The sequence below is a fragment of the Bipolaris victoriae genome (genome assembly GCF_000527765.1).
Source record: "Bipolaris victoriae FI3 unplaced genomic scaffold scaffold_129, whole genome shotgun sequence".
NCBI classification, from domain to species: Eukaryota; Fungi; Ascomycota; class Dothideomycetes; order Pleosporales; family Pleosporaceae; genus Bipolaris; species Bipolaris victoriae.
In genome coordinates, this window is record NW_014575263.1 from 58,069 (window position 1) to 78,597 (window position 20,529).

At 51.7% G+C, this 20,529-nt stretch overlaps 9 protein-coding genes across 9 annotated transcripts; 3 read left to right on the forward strand and 6 right to left on the reverse strand.

Moving 5' to 3' along the window:
- Positions 1–193: 193 nt before the first annotated feature.
- COCVIDRAFT_20077 (hypothetical protein) lies at positions 194–1,834 on the reverse strand (the record flags this gene model as incomplete). Its single annotated transcript, XM_014696231.1, has 2 exons — positions 194–1,490; positions 1,551–1,834. 2 exons carry the CDS (start codon positions 1,832–1,834, stop codon positions 194–196), a joined length of 1,581 nt encoding a protein of 526 aa, XP_014551717.1.
- A 1,163-nt stretch (positions 1,835–2,997) lies between these two features.
- On the reverse strand, positions 2,998–4,162 carry COCVIDRAFT_42011 (hypothetical protein; the record flags this gene model as incomplete). Its single annotated transcript, XM_014696252.1, has 4 exons — positions 2,998–3,842; positions 3,895–3,929; positions 3,987–4,051; positions 4,103–4,162. 4 exons carry the CDS (start codon positions 4,160–4,162, stop codon positions 2,998–3,000), a joined length of 1,005 nt encoding a protein of 334 aa, XP_014551738.1.
- A 580-nt stretch (positions 4,163–4,742) lies between these two features.
- COCVIDRAFT_112142 (hypothetical protein) lies at positions 4,743–8,243 on the reverse strand (the record flags this gene model as incomplete). The annotated part of the gene is made up of 1 exon (XM_014696253.1): positions 4,743–8,243. The coding sequence occupies one exon, from the start codon at positions 8,241–8,243 to the stop codon at positions 4,743–4,745; it is 3,501 nt and encodes a 1,166-aa protein (XP_014551739.1).
- A 1,512-nt stretch (positions 8,244–9,755) lies between these two features.
- Positions 9,756–10,613, forward strand: COCVIDRAFT_30791 (hypothetical protein; the record flags this gene model as incomplete). Its single annotated transcript, XM_014696254.1, has 2 exons — positions 9,756–9,993; positions 10,054–10,613. The coding sequence occupies 2 exons, from the start codon at positions 9,756–9,758 to the stop codon at positions 10,611–10,613; spliced, it is 798 nt and encodes a 265-aa protein (XP_014551740.1).
- Positions 10,614–11,907: 1,294 nt separating this feature from the next.
- Positions 11,908–12,882, reverse strand: COCVIDRAFT_112155 (hypothetical protein; the record flags this gene model as incomplete). The annotated part of the gene is made up of 1 exon (XM_014696255.1): positions 11,908–12,882. One exon carries the CDS (start codon positions 12,880–12,882, stop codon positions 11,908–11,910), a length of 975 nt encoding a protein of 324 aa, XP_014551741.1.
- A 779-nt stretch (positions 12,883–13,661) lies between these two features.
- On the forward strand, positions 13,662–14,129 carry COCVIDRAFT_112151 (hypothetical protein; the record flags this gene model as incomplete). The annotated part of the gene is made up of 1 exon (XM_014696256.1): positions 13,662–14,129. The coding sequence occupies one exon, from the start codon at positions 13,662–13,664 to the stop codon at positions 14,127–14,129; it is 468 nt and encodes a 155-aa protein (XP_014551742.1).
- Positions 14,130–16,193: 2,064 nt separating this feature from the next.
- COCVIDRAFT_112106 (carbohydrate esterase family 5 protein) lies at positions 16,194–17,007 on the reverse strand (the record flags this gene model as incomplete). The annotated part of the gene is made up of 2 exons (XM_014696257.1): positions 16,194–16,496; positions 16,555–17,007. 2 exons carry the CDS (start codon positions 17,005–17,007, stop codon positions 16,194–16,196), a joined length of 756 nt encoding a protein of 251 aa, XP_014551743.1.
- Positions 17,008–18,495: 1,488 nt separating this feature from the next.
- On the forward strand, positions 18,496–19,947 carry COCVIDRAFT_112110 (hypothetical protein; the record flags this gene model as incomplete). Its single annotated transcript, XM_014696258.1, has 1 exon — positions 18,496–19,947. One exon carries the CDS (start codon positions 18,496–18,498, stop codon positions 19,945–19,947), a length of 1,452 nt encoding a protein of 483 aa, XP_014551744.1.
- A 305-nt stretch (positions 19,948–20,252) lies between these two features.
- On the reverse strand, positions 20,253–20,529 carry COCVIDRAFT_112081 (hypothetical protein; the record flags this gene model as incomplete). The annotated part of the gene is made up of 1 exon (XM_014696259.1): positions 20,253–20,529. A coding segment is annotated over one exon (277 nt), but the record flags the coding sequence as incomplete, so codon positions are not given.

Consider the following 20,529-nt stretch of genomic DNA (forward strand, 5'->3'; position numbering starts at 1 on the left):
TAATAGATATCTAAGAGCCTCTCTTTCCTCAATATCACTAATGAAACAATACGCACTTCTCAAATAATAACCATTGCAATATGTACTAAAGGTAGATGAAAACGTCCAGATAAAAGAAACGCCCTGCTTTCTAACTCTATTACTCGTCAATCTATCTCTCACCACCTTCACCCGCCCCCCCAAATCGTACAAATCACTTCTCACTCCCTTCAACAACCTGCCCCAGCCCCTCTCCCTCAACCACCGCATCTGTCGGTCCCTTTCCTTCACCACCCACTCTCTCCGATGGCGTACTAACCACGTTCTTCCCTTCGACTTTCTTCAACCCCGTAAAATCAAGACCGCCTTCCACCTCGGCGCTCAAATTGACCCATCCACGGACGCTATCCTTGGTGCGACTCAGGATCGTCGTGTCGTTGGCTTGACTCACTGTTTGGTCCTCAAGCTCAAGGTCAGCCGCGCTAGTATTACCGACGCGAACACCGTTTTCACGTAGAACCTGCAGTATAGCGCGGGTGTTGAGTTTGAGTACGCGTTCTGGCTCCTTGACGCCAAAGAATTTCGTTGTTAACCAGGGAAATAAGACGCCAAAGTCGCTTTGGGACAGATGGGCTGAGGCGATGGGGTACAAGATGTGTGGGCCGGGCTGAGCTGGGTACTTTGAATTTGACGGTGATGGCTTGGCGATGATGCGTTTTGTTTCTCGAAAGTTGGAGGCCCATTTGTAGAAACCTTCGGAGGAGATGGCGAGGAGGTTTTTGCCACCGTTGGGGGAGTCGTAGCATGGCATTGGTTTGCTTCTGAGCCATGCAGTGTCTGGGCTCTGGATAGGCATCGTGTACAGGTCCAGTAGAATAACGGAATTAGAGGGCGTGATCTGGCGAACAATATTCGAGTCTTCGGAAGGGATGTATAATGGTTTGTAATCTGGGATTTGTCCTTGAGGCCGGTAGTAGATCGACTTGACAAACTGAATCATTGTGCAAGCGCCAAAGGAGTGCCCTGCGAAACTGATAGCACCTGGTTCATGGATATCAAGCAAATTCGAGAACATGCTCAACACACTCTTTCCTTTCGGTTGATCTTGCGCAACGTTCTTCAGCTGTCGGCTCTCGTCAATCTTTAATAGCGCATCGTGTATCATTCCCAGCTCCCATAGCCGAATCTTCAATTGCTCGTCTCTTCCTTGGTACGCTTCCGTACTGGGATAGTAGGAAATTGAATTGAACTCTACTCGCTTCAACTTTTCTTTTTCATCTGGCGTATGGTGGATAGCTAGAGGTGAGCTACCATCACGGTGATCTGCTGCGACAACTACAACTCCGTGGCTTGCCAGTGAGCCACAAATTTGCGAATACGCGTTCCTGGTGCCACCCAGACCGTGTGAGAAGACCATGACGGGCCATCGACTAGATTTTGGTGGTGGGGCCAAAAGCTCCGCGTTTTGGTGTACAGGCATTGAAACATAGTATAATAATTGAGGTAATAGCCTATGCATGTGTTAGTGCTGATCATTTGCTCTTAAGGGCTTTTCTCCAAAAGAAACTTACGAGAATACTTTAGCGAATACACTATTGGCTCCCAAAAATTTCGCATAGGCGCTGAGATATTCCCGCTGCGGATTTGGTAACCATCTTACAGCTCTTTCGTTACTATCTTGCTTGCACGGGTAGAAGACACGAAAAGCCACTGTTGGTAATTCCGTGGGAGGGGCATTTTCACTCTGACTCGCTAATTCGCTCGAAGGTATTTCTACATCTGCTGATCCGACCTTGTATGGGCCGCTATGTGCGGGGAATGCTGGCGTAGGATTCAGGCGATTAAGCAAAGGCATTCTGATGGTGGCAAGTGGTCTAAACACTCTTGAGGTCAACAGTTTGAATTTAAAAAAATCCAGCACGCGACGACTTTTTATTCTTGGATTAAGCGGGAAATTCGAGACGAGAAAGGAAAGTGCAAAGAGGATCCTGAGGAAAGGATATGTGCATGTGTGGGAAGAAGGCGACGCGAACAAGGAAAAGCTGCGATAATAGTGCATGCGTTCATGTTGGAAGGCGACTCAGTTATGCAAAATACCATGCTAACGTCCCGCGCCACTTCCAGGAACATGTCTGACGGCCGAAGTTAGGGCAAGTGACGCGATCTGCGTGATGTGGCGAGCCCAGGGCGAGACCGAGGTTTTGGACGCGTTTTAGCGGATACATACAGCGTTTCTTCGTCGCCTTCTGGTTGCCACGGGAGGCGAGGAGGGTTTTTTTTCACCTTGTTTAATGACTTCCGCCTTTCAAGATCAGAAACTTCCAAGAGTGTATGGACAACAAGCCTCCGGTATATTGTCCGTATGCGTATGTGCTGGCGCGGCGTAGTGGGGTGTTGATGTAGGAACAATGCATGACGACACACAGACGCCAATATCAACACGGCTAAAGCGCCAAATCGCAAACGGTGATTGGCAGATAGGTAAGCGCTTATCCAGTAGCATACCCGAAACAGCCGCGCACCGTTGGATACTTAACAAAATCGCTGGTTTCCATGTGCTTCGGTATCGAGCAGACTCTACAAACAACTGTGTCTTTGCACATGGGTTATACTTGAAATTTCTACAGGTATATTCAAGGTAAGGCCTTTTGAATCTATCCAGTTTACTTTACAAATTAACAATTCTCACTAAGTTGTTGAACTTCCGCGTTCAAAGTCGCAACTCCCGGTGGTGGTCAGCGATGTCTGGCCATTTAATTCAACCCAAAGGTAAATAACTGGGGACAAAAGCATGCAAGGATGACCCATGTGGCGTGAGACTGTCCAGAATCTGGGGTCTAGTATATCGTGTATTTTCGTAAAGGACAAAAGAAAACTCAAAGGGGGTATGCTGTCTAATCAGAGGGAAAACTACTACGTGACTGCAATTGAACGCGCTGCCAAAAAAAAAACGAAAGCTTCAACCAGAAATTCCGCTTGTGTAACTGTTTCAGTCCATCGTATACGCAGACCACACTTTCAACAACAGCCTCTTTTCCGTCTATTCCCGCCGAGTCTGAATACGTCTTCCCATTCGCTCAGTGCACCAGATTTCCTGCCTCTTCTACGGTATCTGACACCCTCGTCTCCAAACCCGCTCTTGATACTGCCTCCACCGTCGTCCCAGCCCAAATCACCATACTGTATGCCACTCGCAGGGTCATCAGGATCAATTTCGCCCAGCTCAATCTTGGTCAAGATCATCCTCGCCAATCTATTGAATAGCTCCTCCACGTTCTCTCCATTTAGTGCGGAGACCTCGACCGCAACTGGTATCCCGTTCTGCCCCGCCCATCGCGACGCCGTCTCGGTGGGCACCTCGCGGCCTTCGGGGGCTATAGTGTACGAAGCATGGAGATTCGCATTGAGGCTCGTTCCTCTGCTGGATTGCGACGATGGTGTAGGTGGCGGTAGTCCGCTCTCTGAACTTGGTGTGCTCCCATAACTGGAATATCCTCCTCCATTGGCGCCTTGGCTACTGCTTAACCCTACTGGAATTCCCTCCCCAGTCTCGACGTCATTCTTGTTTCCTACGAGTATAATGGTAAGGTCGGGCCCGGCTAGCGCCCTTGCGTCGTTGAGGAATGTCTGCAATTGCTCAAAGCTCCGCCAGCTGCTCACGTCATAGACAAGTATTGCACCCGCCGCCCCACGGTAGTAGGATCGCGACACGGAGCGGAAGCGTTCTGTGCCGGCAGTGTCCCAGAGTTGTAGTTTCATTCGTTTTCGCGACGCAGAGGAAGAGGGGGAGCGGCGGCGGTCGGCAATGTGGACGATTTTGGATGCGAATTCTACACCGATTGTTTGGCTGGATAGAGAGCGCCCTGGAGTAGTGGTTAGACTGGTGTGCAACGGGAGGAGGCGCGACAGAAGTACATTCGGATTTAACAAAACGATGCAAAAGACAGGATCTATGTTGCTCAGTTACTCGGTGTTTGCAGTGAATACTTGCCTTATCGCGGACTTACTTGCCAGCACCGCTAGGACCCAGCAATATCACCTTTGCCAGGTAGTCATACATGCTTCCCAGCTCCTGTCACAGTTTAGAAAGGCTCTGCACGGCTCTGGCCATGTCCATACCTACTTGTAAAGGCGGCTCGCTGCTCCGCGTCGAGGCGTTGGACACAGCGCGATTCCTCCCCATCTTGACGGGCTGGCTAGCTGTGGTCGCAAAGTCGTAGACGGCAAGTCGGCACAGATCACGGTCGCATACGTGTCGCAGGACCCTGAGGTCGTGAGAAGAATCAGAAATTGCGCCGGTGAGAGATAGCGCAATGCTACCGTGTTGTGTTGTCCGTCTGGGCTTATCTTTGTGACGCCAATTGGTGGACCCTGGCCGCGATTCGCGATGCAATCACGCGCGCACGTCAATGACCCCACTGGGCACTTTCTAGCAGAGCACGGGTTGTCCAGAGTGCAGGTCGATGCATGATTCCTGCTTTGCGGTGCACCGCCTACATCTCTAGGCCTTGATTGGAAACTATGGCGGTCTCACGTTCATAGAAGATTGCTTTTTACGGAGACTTGGTTCCAAACGGTATGTTCACATAGGACTACTAGGAACAGTTGGAGTCGACGGCTATGAACAATTACCCCAGAAATTATCAGTAACAAAAAAAATGAAACAATATGCATAGTACACAATGGTATCCTAAACGCTTTACCAGAAGCAAGCAACAATCCAATCAACTCCAATCTTCCCACAGCACTCAGATGTGTCCATCTCAGTGCTCGCCCATGTCTCTCAAGGGCATGTAGCTGGCCTCCTCTTTGTTTCGTCTCCTAGCCGCCCATGCCTCGCTGATCCAGTCTTTTACGAAACTGAATACTCCCTGCTGGCCAACCTTCTCCAGCTCCAAGTTCTTCTCGTCAATCGGGGCACTAGGGTCAAGAACGCTCAACTTCATCCAGCTAGGTCTGCGCCAGAACTTGAGGTGCAGAGAACTAACAACGACGCTAACCGACGAGCATGCCATTGCTGCGCCTGCAGCCATAGGATGTATTGACAGACCCCAGGGGAGGAAAAAGCCCATGGCAAAGGGAAGTCCGGTGAAATTGTACATGCAGGCCCACGCAAGGTTGAGTTTGATACGGAAAAAGATGGCGCGGCTGAGGACGAGAGAAGCAGGAATAGCCAGTAGGTCTGTGTTAGTCATGAGAACAATCGAGGCCGCCTCCATGGCAACGTCCGTACCAGTCGAGAGGGCAATACCAATGTCTGCAGATGCGAGAGCCGGAGAATCGTTGATGCCGTCGCCGACCATACCAATCACACCTCCACGGGATTGGAGATCTTCTACAATCGCTTTCTTGTCGGCAGGCGCGCATGATGCATGGACGTCAGCAGGATCGATACCAACTGCTGCTGCGACTACTAGAGCCGAGGCTGAAGTGTCACCAGTCACAATCGAAGACTTGATACCCAAACGGGACAGGGCGAGTACACAGGCGCGAGCAGAGGGCTTGATCGTGTCGGACATGCTCAAGGTACCAGTGTATGTGTTGCCGATAGCGGTGTGAATCGTTGTGATACCAGCCGAGTGAGTTTGAGGGCCGCTTCGGGGATTGGCAGCAGCAGCAGGCGTCAGTGGCTCGTCCACAAAGTCGGGAACATTGACTCCTTCAGAGGTAAGAAAAGCAGTGTTGCCAATGAGGATCTTGTATCGCGTGCGCTCGCGGGAGAGAGCTGCTTCGACTGTTGCAGTGATACCTTTGCCAACGACGGCTTCAAAGTCACCCACGGAACCATCCAAGCTGTCATCTGGCCCTAGGCGGAGATGCTCCTTTGCAGAAAGAACAATAGCCTTGGCAATCGGATGTTCAGAGCCCATTTCGGCCAGTCCAATCAGTGTCCACCATAGATTCTTCTTTTCAGCACTTGCCCATCCACCTTGGATGTCGGCCTTGGATACGCTCATCTGACCAACGGTAAGCGTGCCAGTCTTGTCAAACACAACGTGGTTGATTTTAGTTGCGGTTTCCAGAGCAGCACCACCTTTAACAAGAATGCCCTGTTCAGCGCCAACACCAGTGCCGACCATAACAGCTGTTGGCGTGGCAAGACCAAGGGCGCATGGGCACGCGAAGACAATGACAGCAATGCAAAGCTTGAAGCAAACCATGAATTTGCCGCCACTGGAGTGATCGAGGAAGACCTTTGGAGGGTAAGGGAGGACATGGCTAAGAACCATCCATCCAACAAACGTGGCGAGGCCGAGAGTGATGATGATTGGTACGAAATATCCGGCAACAGTATCTGCGAGCCTCTGGATGGGAGCACGGCTTGTTTGGGCTTCCTGGACGAGACGGACAATCTGGCTGAGCTGCGTATCACGGCCGGCTCGAGTGACGACAAACTCCAGACGGCCGTTGCCATTGACGGTACCAGCCATGACCAGGGAGCCTTTCTTCTTGAGGATCGGCATGGCTTCTCCAGTGACCATACTTTCGTTAAGATAGGACTCTCCGCGCGTTACTGTTCCATCGGCTGGAAGCTTGTCACCAGGACGAAGGATGACCACATCGCCAACTTCGATAAGCTCGGTAGGAATGACCCTCTCTTCGGCAGCATTTCCGTCGACAGACTTGCGTTCCAACTTTTCTTCGCCGGCTTCCCAGTCCTCGGCAGCTTTTGCAGCAGCAATAGGATCGGCATAAATAGTGGTCATCGAAGGAGCCAGCGACATGAGATTAGACAGAGCTTTGGAAGTTTGGCCCTTGGCGCTGTTCTCGAGATAACGACCCAAGCTGATGAAGGTGAACAACATAGTGCTGGTGTCGAAAAGTGTCGTTGGCTTCGTGTGAGGGGGGATCAGGAGCGATACCAGCATGGAAAATACACTGAAGAAAAAGGCAGCCGAAGTACCGAGTACGACCAGAACATCCATGGTAGGTGAACCATGGCTCAACGACTTGTACGCAGAGACGTAAAAGCGTTTTCCAATGCCAAACTGCACCGGTATGGTGAGAACAAGGCATATGACGTCGCCAAGGTACAGACCAGGAATGAGCCGAATGCCACCAAAGTTCATAAATGGCAAGAACATGGGGATGAACATGCTAATCAGAAAAACGGGCACAGCGAACCAAGCAGAGAAGATAACCGCATGTCTCCACTCCTGGATCTCTTTTGTCTTTGCAAGTGACTCGAGCTGTGCGTTGTTATCTTCAGAGTCAGCGACTAGCGCATTGTAGCCTGCAGCCTCCACAGCCTCGACAATGGTACGAATGCCGACGATCTGAGGTTCCCGACGAATAGTGGCTCTTGAAGTACTGAAGTTGACTGTTGCAGATGTGATGCCGGATCGCTTCCTTAGTATCCCTTCGAGTTCCTGGGCAGCGGCAGCGTCAGGTAATCCATAGATCTTGAGCTGCAAAGGAGCATTACTCGACGACGACTGCTGTACGCTACTGTCGACTGATGATATGACTTCAGCATCGAAACCCCGGTCCTCAATAATCTCTACAATCTGAGCCTCTGTAAGCTTGGCAGGGTCGTGCACGAGCACAGCACGATTAGCGAGTAAGCTGATGTTGAACTGGTAAACCCCTTCAACATCCTTGAACCCGGCCTCTATAGCCGATGTGCATGCACCGCATGTCATGCCTTCAACGGCGACGGTGGTGGTCAAGGTCTTGTGCTGATTCCTGCTCTTGCTCTTCTTGGGTGCTGGCGTTGCGGCTTCGGTGCTCAGCACCTCCGCGTCAAAGCCAACATCTTCTATTGTCTCGGCCAACTTCTCTGCGGAAATCATTGTAGTGTCATGTTCAATCACGGCGCGCTCGGAGAGCAGTGATATACTGAAGGACTTAATGCCGGCCACGTCTTTGAATGCGCCTTCGACGGCGGATGTGCACGCTCCGCATGTCATGCCGCCCACTGCAAGCGTGGTGGTTGAGATGCTATTGTCTGTGTGGTCCTCTTCATCCTCCGAGTCACTCAGGAAATGGTCGTCAGCACTATGCGACATGGGCAAATCTGAAGACAGTACTTCGGCGTCGAAGCCTCTGTCTTCGATGATTTCCTTGACCTCGTCCGCCGCAATAACCTCGGGGTCGTGCTGTACCACCGCCCGCTCCATAACCAAGCTTACGGATACATTTCCAATTCCTTTTACGCCCTGGAAGCCTGATTCGATCGCCGAGGTGCATGCGCCGCATGTCATTCCCTCGACTTTGAGCGTTGTTGTTGCCATGTGCGCAGTCGCAGTGGCTGGGGGCGCCATGGTGACTGGGAGGGCACTCCGGAGTGCTGCCCAGGGCAAGTCGTATCGTCGTTGTATGCAAAGTCGAAACGGCAAGGGCCGGGATTTAAGTAGGTGGCATTCAAGAAGCCGAACAGGGGGGAGCGGGTCGTACGATGTGGCAAAGTCAGGGCGAACGCGAGCCTAATGATTGCGACAGCGTAGCGAGGGCTGACCAAGCGAGCAGGATCCGGGAGGGACAGCGATGTGAATCTGAATAAAAAGAAGCCCAGCTTCTGGAAAGTGTCAGGCAGTGCAGTTATTAATTAATATGGCGCTTGATAGGCGGGCAGCGACAGCCACAATCTTACCAATGCTGAACGGAGTCCGGCGCGGCGGGTAGTCTTAAGCGGGTTAGAGCGGTAAGTATGGCGGACGACGGACCGCTGTCGTTGGGGCAGGTGAAGCCACTATTCGCGAAATGGATGCTTTCGGAAAGCCAGTATAAGCATTGTCCGTGAGCAAGAAGAAATACGGGCTTGATATTCAACGCGAGCTGCAATTAAGGTTCCGCGTTGTGCGCAGGCGTGTCTTGACCCGTGGATCTTCGCATGCGATAACTGTTTCTGCTTGGCGGTAGCGCGCTGAAACAGGCAGGTTTCTAAAACATGCGGGTAATATGAAGCTCAGGTGTTACAGGGGAAGCTTCACCTTCGGCTACTATTACTGACATTCGAGGCGCTCCAAGGGATACAGTCATGGTTTGGCGCGTTGCTATTGTGTGTACTTTGTTGGAAGAAGGCAGTGTTCGTATCGCGTCTGACACGCTACTCAGCTTCAATCCGCAGCGGTCTGCAAGCCTGACTCCAGCCACTACAGCTTACTCTCGTGGGCGAAGGATCTCTTGGTGGGCTGAAATAAGTAGTGTAATGAAAAGTGCCCCATTAAACACTGCCGCGTCTCAAGTTCTTCCAGCCCAAACACTACGCACTCAAATAAACTTATTATGTATACAAAATCTGTGGATCTGTATACACGAGTATATCTGTAATGACAATAGAGCATACTTTTTTTCACAACGTTGTTGTGAAGTACATCTCGTTCGTTTTGATGGGGCGGAGAGCCATGCTGGGCGTGCCCAGGCTGAGGAGATTGGACGCCCGTGTGGCGGATCGCCGTGTGGGTTCTTTTGTAGCAAAAAGAATACGCCGCTTACCGAGAACGTGTTCTGTTGACGGAAATGGACCCGGCTCAATATTGTAGTCTTGTCGTGTGCGGCAGAACGGGTGGGAAAGCCTTCCCTGTCTTCAGAGGGAGACAGAGAGAGGGAGATGGAGAGACAGGTTGCTGTCGAGGTGGAAGTGGGGCAGACGCCCGTTTGGCGGGGAAATCGCGACCGCGACTGCGACTGCAGCTGCCTGGGCGGTACGGTATGTTTGTACGTACCCTCACCACATCGCTATTTGCTCGCCTTCTCCACCACTGAGATAAGACATCGACTTGCTTTCCATATTTACAGATAATCATAATAACTCCAACCACATCTCCCTCGCCATGGAGCAAACAAAGGCCCTCAATGCTCTCGAGCCTTTTCTCGCCCTCAGCAAGTCGGCCACTTCCCCACGAGCTGCATCGGACTTGATTGTGCAAGCCACGAGCGCACCCAACACTTATGTATTCGCCGAGCTGCTGCAGACGCCAAACATCCAGAACCTCCGGACTTCGGAAGAGTATGGCCCGTATCTCACCCTGCTCGAGGTCTTTGCCTGGGGAACTTGGGCCGACTACAAGGGTGCGTCAACACTCACTGCTGTACATACACACAGGACCTTCTTGGACTGACAATCTTTAGCACAACCCAATCTCCCAAAGCTCTCAGCACAGCAACACCAGAAGCTCTTGCTTCTTTCCCTGTTGCCCCTCTCTCACTCCCACACCACCCTTACCTACAAACACCTTATGACGTCCCTCGAGCTGCCTACACCCCGCGCTCTTGAAGAGCTGATTACTACCGCCATCTACTCTGGCCTCATCACAGCAACCCTCGACCCTGCCCATTCCCTCGTCTCCGTCACATCCATTTCGCCGCTGCGAGATCTCGCGCCTGGGTCCCTGCCCGCCCTCCAGAACACACTCCAGTCATGGTCACAGCGATGCGACTCTGCACTTGCCGATCTCGAGGCTCAAGCTGCGAAAGTTAGGCAGGAGGCATTGGATCGGGAAAAGCTACGCAGAAAGAAGGAGCGTGCGTTTGAAGCAGCCATGCAGGCCAGCGACGAGAAGAACAATGGCAAGCGGAATCTCATGGGCGACGATGCCATGGAGATTGACGACGAAGGGGGTAGCGGCAGAGTGACTAGGGGCAACAAGCGGGGGTCTGCTGGATTTGGCCTACACTTGGGACGACGATAGAGAACGGTTGCTAGTGCGTCAAGGCACACATGACAAGACAAGATGAATAACAGGCGGTCCCTGGCTGCCCAGCAGCTTGAATGAGTGTTGCATCATAGGAAACGTAAGTACAAGATGTGCAATCACGATGGTTTGCATGCGAATGAGAGGGATAGGTCAAGACATGAGTTTAATAGATGCTGTCGAACTGGCCTCTCGACAGATGTTCAAATCATGTTCAGAGAGTACGAAGGACGACAGAGTATAACGAAAATAACGATAGCATGCTTCAACTGTGGTTGGAAAGGATTGAAATCCAATTGATTATGACTGTGTGGCCATGCCTGTGCCCAAGCATCTTATATTTGCCCCCCTTCCTTCCCCTTCCCCGCCCGTTGCTCATCCAGAGCATTCGAGCAAAAGTCTATATTGAAGCACGAGCAAGCAAACAAACAAACAGACTAGACAAAAAAAACACACACGAGTTAAACTCCCAAATGATTACCCCCCCTGCGGCAAGGGGACAACAAAGAACAGGAACAGTAAGAAAAAAAAGCTGCTCCAGTGAAAAGTTGTGGGATATCTCACGAAATGCACATATGCATCTCAATTCTTTCCCTTACTCTCCTCCCGCATCGCCTTCCCTTTGCCGAGAGAAGAAGAGAAGAAGAAGAAAAAGACCCAAAAACAAGTAACAGAAAACACAGCTTTACAAAAGACGCCCCTGCCCTGCCCTTTCTCCCAAGGGAAGATGATGTGAACAAAAAGTTGAAAAAAAAGAGACCAAAGGACAGCAAAACAGGAGAGAAAGAAAAACGCCATGCAGTGTGCAAGTTGCAGAAAACAACTAAAAAGAAGAAGAAAACCATGGGGGAAATAAGGGGAGGAAACCAGTTGTGGAGGAGAGGGGAAAGGGGGAGAGGAGGGGAAGCGGGCACTCTACTGGCACAAAAGGTGGTGAACACATGAGATTCCGTGTTGCGAGTGACAAAAAACCCCAGGAAAAAAGGTAAGTTTGTGAAACCAAAAAAAGGGGTGGGAATAACAATAAAAAAACAAGCAATCATCGACATCGTTCAGACTCTGACAAGAATAACCGGTCCCTCATCTTAGTCCAGCTTTGAAAACAGTTGGGTTTGGTTGGGGAACAAGGAGGAGGAGATTGGTAGTGTGTCACAACAAAACCGTCTCTTTCCCTTACTTTCTCCACACAGTTTTCTTCCCTTCTCTTTCTCGGGGTAGTTGTCTCTCAATTCATACAAAACATAAGAAGCAGCGCATCGACGAGCGCGCCGTCGAAGCCACCGTGGCGATGCTAAGCCAGCGGCGCAGCAGGCGGCTGAAACGTCTGGGTAATAGCTTCGCTGCCCTCGGCCTCGACGCTGCTCTGGTGGAGCTGGGCAATCTGGCCCGCCATGGTCCGTAGCGCCTCGCGGGTAGCGTCAATGTTGAGCTCGCCGCGCTCAGAGGCCTCTTTGAGATACTGCTCCCACTCCGGGTCCATGGGAATGTTGCTGAGGGCTGCGGCAGGCGAGGAGCCGGCTGCTGTGCTGGATTCGCGCAGGGCGGCGGCGTGGAGGAGGCGAGCGTTGAGCGAGAAGCCGATGGATGAGTTGAGATGGGGGAGTTCTTCGTCTTCTTCCGACGACGACGCAGAGGAATCGTGCTCGTTTTCGTCTTCCGAGTTGCCACCGTTGGACGACGTGGTTGTCGTGGGTGAATCTGGCATTTCAGTGTCGTGCTGTCTGGGGGGCCGGGCCGACGAAGTGGTGGTGATATTTGAGGATGATGCTCGGGCATTGTGATCGCTGCGCTGGTGCTGGAGTTGCTCGATTTCAACCTCAATGTCCGTCTTTATGTTAATGCCGGGTCCTGTCCGCGCATAATGTGATCGCCGGTCTACCCAGGCGCCGATCTCCACACCCGTTGTATCGACTACTCGCACGCCTTCGTCGCGCTCATATCGTTCGCGCGCCCAGAGTGTGCCTTCCCACCGGCAGAAGCCCTGGATCTCTGCCTCTGTCAAGCCGAGTTTGTCAAAGGCGTCGAACAGGCGCCTGTGGTGCGGGAAGCGGCCGAGGCGTTTCCGGTGCGGTTGGAAGGCGTAGTTGAGACCTGGGTAGCGCGCCTCGATTGTGTCGAGCGAGCCGTAGAAGTTTGCAGTTTCGATGCGGACCTCACCGACGAGGTTCTTGGAGAGGTGGGCGGAGAAGGAGGGCGGGTCTGTGGGCGAGGGCGTGGGGAAGAGCGTGTTGTAGACAAGCACGCTGATGGGGTTTTTGCGATGCATGTTCGCGGTGTGGATGTGTGGGTGGTGTATGGGTGTGGGGGTGTGTGTTGGTTATGCGGCTGGGTGTATTGTATTCTCGCCGTGTGAGTGTGAGAGTGAGGAAGGGAGGCGAGGTGAAGGCGTGGGTGAGTGTTGTTGCGGACGGTGGCAGGGTGCGCGCCGGGGGAAGTCCGTGGGTGAGTGGGTGGGTGAGTGGGTGTGTTGAGGGGGATGGTGAGAAAGAGCGAGATGAGGGTGGATAGATGGACGTCGTCTTGGTCGCTGTTGCTGCTGCTTGAGGCGTGACCTGTTCAGCCGCCGCTTCTCTGCTGGCCTGACTGGTCTTGTTGGTGTGTGAGTGAGGGCGCAGTGTGTGTATGCTGACCTCGGGCGTGACCGCTGTTTTGCCTCTCTACCTGCCCACGTTTCTGCGCCTGTCTAGCTCTCCCACTAGTGTCAGACGCTTCGTGGATAAGCGTGTGCCCCGGGTACCTGACAGCTGCCCAGCTGACTTTTGGCCGACAGCCCTTGCGCTTGCGAGTGCTGGATCTGGAAGACGGGGATCTGGGCGGGATTTCAATGGACGCGAGGCTTTCAGTGTGTGCAGATCGTTCTATAGTAAGGCGAGAGAGAGAGCGAGCAAAGGGCTGCGGCGTCTTATGGCTGCTCCACACGCTATGCTGCAGATCGCTGCGGGCCACAAGAAGGAGACGACGACCACCCCGGCTTTTTCTGATGGGAAATTTGGTCGGGATAGTAAGGGCCAAGTGCGGCGTTTGTGACGAGAATGCGGCACGGCGATGCAATGGCGACGTGCTGCCGTGGGCCGGAACACGACGACCACACAACCGGTAAGGGGGAAGGGACAGGAGGGGCGAAGAGCGAGCCACGAGTCCGAGACCGAGACGGGGGAGCGAGGGGAGAGGGGAGAGGGGAGAGGGAGGGCGAGCACGAGGATCACGACGTCCAGAAGACCAAAGACACAGTCAAGTCGGCGACAGGCAAAGGGGCGCTGGGTGGCATATAAGCCGCATGCAACCACGTTCCTCTCACACGCCCACACCCATTCACCGCCAACGCATGCACGTTTGGTTGTCGCCATTTCATTCTGCATCGTAACAGAATGCCACCCATCGAGCAGCAGGGACCAGACCCTGAAGCGGCCATGCGCCTCACCCACACACACCGACCCATCTCCAGTTTTTTGTTCTTCGACCACGCCTGGCCCACTCATTCGCCTCGCCGGAAAACTTAGCACACGACACTAGGTCCCTCCATCGGCTCGCGATGGCAGCCTGTCGCCTCCACCGACAAAACAAGGGCAGAGCAAGCCCATCACCGCCCGTCTTCGTTGCTGTCAAACAAGGAGAAGAAAAGGATCAGAGAGAGAGGGCACGATAAACCTGCCGCAATCAATCTCTCTCATCTCCCAGCAAAGAAAGAAAGAAAAAAAAGCGGCAGCTGAGTTGTCTCTCTCACCACGCATGGGCACAAAGCCTCCCCATAGGTCCCCGTCCGTCTTTCCGGGGCCCGCAGCAAGTCCTCGAGACATGGATGCCGCGGGACGAAGCATGCACGAGGAACGACTGGTCCAGCTCCCAGTGTTCCACTGCACACTGCATTTCTGTCCTGCACGCCTGCGCCAAACCGCTCATGGTCCTATGCACGCCAAGCTTTGCGCTGGACAACTGCTGCATCACCCTTTCCTTGCTAGACGCTACAGCCGGGGGGGGGGGAGCCCGACTCATCTTCCATGAGACAAAAGCATCCCGGGACAGACGCAAGGGGTCAAAACGGCTCCTCAAGAAGAGACGTCTGCTTGACTGGGTGGACCGTGGGTACTTACATTCCGTGCCATGCCCGCCCTGTGTGGAGAGCATGGAATCCCGTGCCGAGGATCGGCCCTACCGTTCCGTCGCCGGTTTATTCTTGGTGCCCGTCCGTCCGTCGTACATACTTACATACGCAGTACGCTCATCCTCCACGCGGCCTCTCCCTTACCTGTATACGGTGTCTTCTTCGTATTTTTCGGTTCTGATTCAATGTGGATTTCTGAAGACTGCCACTCCTCTCCCGGTACCTTTACTAACCTGTATGTCTTGGGAACTAATAGCTTTACAAATTTGATACGACAGGGCCGGCTGTTCCTGATTCGCCTCACTCGGTCTTTTTACTCCGGGACCATCTCCACTGATATAATCATCGATCGTATATAGTAGCCATTACTCGTTTGCACCCAATTACAATACTCTTCTTGAATCATTGGTGTCGCACTAGTGAAGAAGCAATTGCTTTTGTTTGCTCCCCGGCTATGTCCCAATCTTGCAACCGGACTAGCACAACAAAGAAGCAGAAGGCCATAATGTGAGTAATGGAAGGAGGGAGAGAGAGAGTGTGTGTGTTTTACATACTTATGTCGATAGACCAAAAAGTACAATATAAATACCCGCTCAAGTCTGACTAACTACATTTATTCCCTGATAATAAACTATGACACGACACTCACATCTAATTACAAGGATTCCCTTTGTACCTGAAGCCGGGGAGGGATGTATTTATATGAATTGATGAATCGGTTGTTATCATCTTATGTCATACCCTGAGAACTGTTTTCGCGTTAGTCTGGATGCGTGCGTTTGGACAATACCTGCTATAGACCATCAGCCCTTGTATGTGTTTATTGCTTAAATATACTAATTAGACAAGATTTATAGCGTCAGGTTATGGTATATTTGAAAATCATCTATACTGCGAATACTGCAGCTCGATGTGCTTAACATCTATATCCCATGACGGAAAAAACGCAACTCAAATATTATGGCAGATAGTCATTCCCTATAGCAACTAACACACACGTGTTTGGGCAGCTTTTCCTTATTGGCTGCAACTAGTCTAGTCCTATATGCAGGGTCCCAAACACATATTCATGTTGATTGCAACTGCCTATTCCGATCAGCCATGCGAGTGTGATACTTTGTGACTATATGCGAGATTGAAACAAAGGTAGTGAATACCATGTGTTGAAGTTGGAAAATATAATACTTAGTGACTATACTGTAGGATAAATGATGCTCTTGGCGAAAGAACATCTTTCAAGGTGAATTGCGCTATTCATAGGTTTTCCGTCACATATCTCAATCATCTTACGCATTGATTTAGAAATGAAAAAAAAAATGATTCAATATAAATTGAAACCTATAAACATCGAATAGTAAGGTTTTCCCCAGCACACAAACCAACAAATGTGGTAGCGTTGCGCCCATAATTTTCATAAATCCATAAAGAAAATCTCCTCATCCCATATCTCCCCTATTTTCTCCCTTTTCAACCGCTTACAAAACACGAGCAGCAACAAAATCAGCGGCCTGAGGAGCATCCTGCTCATAGTTGCCGTGCTGGGGAGTGATAATGATACCGTTATCACAGATGTTGTCGCCCTCGTGGCAGATGATAAGAGTCTTGGAGGCGGGAAGAACGCCAAACGACTCGTCGCGGTCTGCATCACCGAATGTTACAACGGCGGAGACGCGTGCAGCCTGGGCGGCAGTGAGACGCTGGGTAGCGGTGTGGACGAGCTGGGCGCCCTGAGAGTAGCCTGAGACGACAATCTTGGTGTTGGGGCAGCGGGATGCGGTCTGTAAGAAAGTGTGAGTGACGAGGTATGATATATCAGTAGTATAATGGCAAACTTACCTGGTTGATCAAGTTGAACATGGAAGTAGCGCCCGCGGCATCACCTCCGGCCAAGAAGCCGATAACGTTGGCGGCGTAGTTGACACCCTGGATAGCCAATTGGCCGGTTCCTCCTACACGGGCGGCAACGGCGTTGAAGAAGACGGGGCCTTCGGTTCCGGCAGCACCAACGTTTCCGGGGGAGCTGGTACCACGGGCCCAGATAAGGGAGATTGGGCGGCAAGCGGTACCATCGGTCAGTTGGTTGTAGGTGTCACTGTTGTATTGACGCTTGGCAAGATCGCGAGCCTCGACGCCCTCATTGACGAGCTTTGCAGCGTACTCGTCAACAGTGAGACCGGTGTCAATGATGTCGGTAATGGGGAAGCTGTAGTCCTGGGCGGGTGTTGGAGCGGCGAGCGTAGTCGAGGCTAGTGCCGCGAGAGCGAGGAGAGAGGGAGCGCAGGTCTTCATGATGAATGATATTGGGTATAAGAATAGAAAGTAAAAGCGAATGAAATGTATTTTGTAGCTGAGAAGAAGAGTTGATGTGCTGCGGTGATTCGAAATTAACTGCTACCACATGTCGCCTTTTGTACCTGGTGGCTGACTCGTCTGCCATGGCAGGTGCCCCATCGTGGCCGTATACGATCGATTACAACTACCCAGCCTCTTTCCACATGCGTCAAAATCCATTGTCATCGAATCTTAACTCCTCTTTTTGAACTACTATTCCAGTGTTCATGTCCGTTGATGCACACTGCCCCCCTGGTCAACAACCGGCTCGGCGTCCAATGGGTAGAGGAGCACACTTCACGTTGACCAGTGGTTGTCCGTCTGATCTCCGTTGTGTATATTGATGTGCAGGATGGCGCGCCGGGCCTTTCTTGTGGGTTCCTGCTTCTGGGATCTGCTTAAGGATCCAGTGATGCTGTACGCCCGACCTTCTTGTTCGCGTTAGCAAGCCCCAGGAACCGCACACGTGGTTATGGAGGGCACTGCCTAAACAAATAGGAAACCAATTGAGTGAGTGTGAACTAGTGGTGCGCAATGTGGAAATTGGGTTACTGTGTCATTGGTCGGGCCGAGATGGGAACAAGTCATGCGTATGGGGGCCGCGGCCATGGCCATTATCAAATAGCGAGTGAATTGTGAGGGCTGTGCTGTATCTTGTTCTTTCCTCGTATCAGTTAAGTAACATCATAAAACCAAGGAATTCTCTCGCTGGGTAAACGACATGTTGACTTGACAAGTGCTTGGAGCGTAAGGTTGTGCAGAATTGTGTAGAGTTGTGTGTGTGTTGTGTACCTGTTAGGCGCCTGACGTCATGCCAAGGGCTGACACTACCTTCCTATTTGCTTCTGGTTAGAGTCGCAGGCCTGGTGTGCGTGTGAAGACTGTAGATCCAATCACCCAGCCTTGTGTGAGCCACGCTTCATGCTAGACACACATGTACTCTATGCACGGTTTCAAGTAAGCATGCAAGTAACAGTCCTTATTACCGAACATAATCAAATTGCCTCTACAGCCATCGGCGAGATCTTTCTGCTGCACGACTCGATGTCTAACCGTCTTGCAAGCTCGAGCCTACCTGTTGTCAGTTCCAATGGTACTTCTTCGGCAGTTGACGGAAACAGCCGTATCTGATGGCTGCCGTTGCCAAGCAAAAACTCCAGCAAGGCTACAATCGATTGCCGACGTTAACCCCGGTCCCCATTTGGCGCCTTGGTAGCATTACGAGCTTCCCCATACAACACAGATCTACATCGTCCCCCGCTGCCAAAGCTAAATACGCGTCTCTTCGATTGCGATATCTTGTTCAGTGACGTGAAAAAATGGCGATACCGGAGGCGAATGGCTCTTGTGGAGAGTGGAATGGCGACATTGACGATATATAAATCAATCAACATGGAGAACGGATGGGCTTGGTAGACTTTGCCAGTGTAATTTCCGTCCTTCACCATGTGGTCGGCCTCGGTTCTCGCCGTTTATGCGGTAACCCTCTTCCAAGGCGCCGTCTCCACACCAATCCACCCCCGCCATCCTCATCAATTCCCCAGCACCGAGCAATGGCCAGCGCCAGTCGTGGGAAAGCCGCTAGAGCAGCAGTTGCCCGGCGAGGAGCTCCAGGACATTCTCTCGCAGATATCCCGGGACAACATTGAAGCCACCATTCGGAAGCTTGCTTCGTTTGGCACACGCCATACTCTGTCGAGTCAGACTGATCCGAACCGAGGCATAGGCGCAGCGAGGACATGGCTGACAGCACGATTTCAAGAAGCAGCTGATGCAAGTGAGGGGAGGATGACTGTCGACTGGAATAGCTTCATCAAGTACCCTGGGGACAATGAGCGAATCATCTTTCCAGTCAACATTACCACGGTGGTTGCGACACTAAAGGGAAGCGAGGACCCAGACCGGTTATATGTCACTGGTGGACATTACGACTCCCGCAATAGCGACCCGATCGACTACCAGGGAGATGCTCCAGGTGCGGTCGACGATGCATCCGGGGTTGCCGTTTCCCTAGAGCTCGCCCGCATCTTTGCGCACTACAAGCCCAGGTCGACCATTGTGTTCACTGCCTTTGCAGGCGAGGAGCAAGGCCTCCTCGGCGCGGAAAATCTGGCACAGACCTACAAGAATGCTTCTGTCAATGTAGCCGGCATGATTAACCTTGACATGGTAGGCAACTCCAAAGCCGAGGATGGCACTGTCGATCCTTACAATATTCGTCTCTTTTGCGAAGGCACGCCCTTGACGGAGAATGCTACACGGACTAGGTCGCGTCTTAGCATTGGCGGTGAGAACGATAGCCCGGCGCGTAACCTCGGTCGACATATTTACGAAGTCGCTTCCAATTCTTGGACCGAAATGACTGTGCGTCTCATTTATCGTCTGGATCGATACAGTCGCGGAGGCGACCATCGCCCTTTTCTCGAAGCCGGGTACACAGGCGTACGCTTTGTGCAGCCGAACGAAGACTACACTCAACAGCACCAGAATGTCACTGTACGCAACGGCAAACAGTACGGCGACTTGGTCGAGTGGCTGGACTTTGAGTACAACACTCGCGCCGCAAAGGTTGTCGCAAGCACTATGTGGAGTCTTGCAAACGCACCCGGTGTACCAACAAACGTCGGTATTAATACCACTTCGTCTGACAACTTTAGTCAGTTCAGGTGGACTGCACCTGAAGGTCTGCCTGTTCAAGGATACGAAATCCTATACCGTGAGACAAACGAGGCGCATTGGACGAATGTCATTGATGTTGGCAATGTAACCTGGTACAATCTTACCTCTGCTACCATTCACAAGGATAATGTGATTTTTGGAGTGAGGAGTGTAGCTGAGGGGGGATACAAGTCTCCTGCAGTCTTGCCGTTTCCCTTTGGATGTTCGAGGAATTGTTAGATCTATACGTAGATGTTGAAGAGCGAAAAATCCATGTAGACTGTATTAAAGAAAAATTCTGCCACCAAATGTTCTGTTGTGCGAATAGTTGGATTTCTGGTTATTGATGGCTGTAGCTAAATGATTACTATGCACATGCTGTTTGGTGACGGCGAGTGAGTACAACACGAGACTATTCATGAGGTAGCTAGTGGAATTGGAGTACTAGGTAGTATTAGCAGCAGTAGTGGTATTGGTAGCTGTAGGCTTACTGCTCTCGTTCGTTACGAATCCAGCTGCATCTGTCCAAAAACGGTCCGGATGCACTAGGAACCGTGGGCCGCATTCGGTGATGTGGGAATAGTGAGCACTGGTTGGGTATAGTGGGGCATAATACTACGATCTGGAAAAACTACTTTCCGGATGCCAAGATGTATCACGTGTTTAAGCAAAAAATCATAAAAATGAAAAAGTTTTTCAAAAACATACGACAGCGGGGATTCGCCAGTGGTCACCCACCTGACTACTAATCCGCCGATTTCAAGCTTGTATAGGCCAGATCGAACGGGATGGCTAAATTTCTTGAATCTATGGCCGTATGTG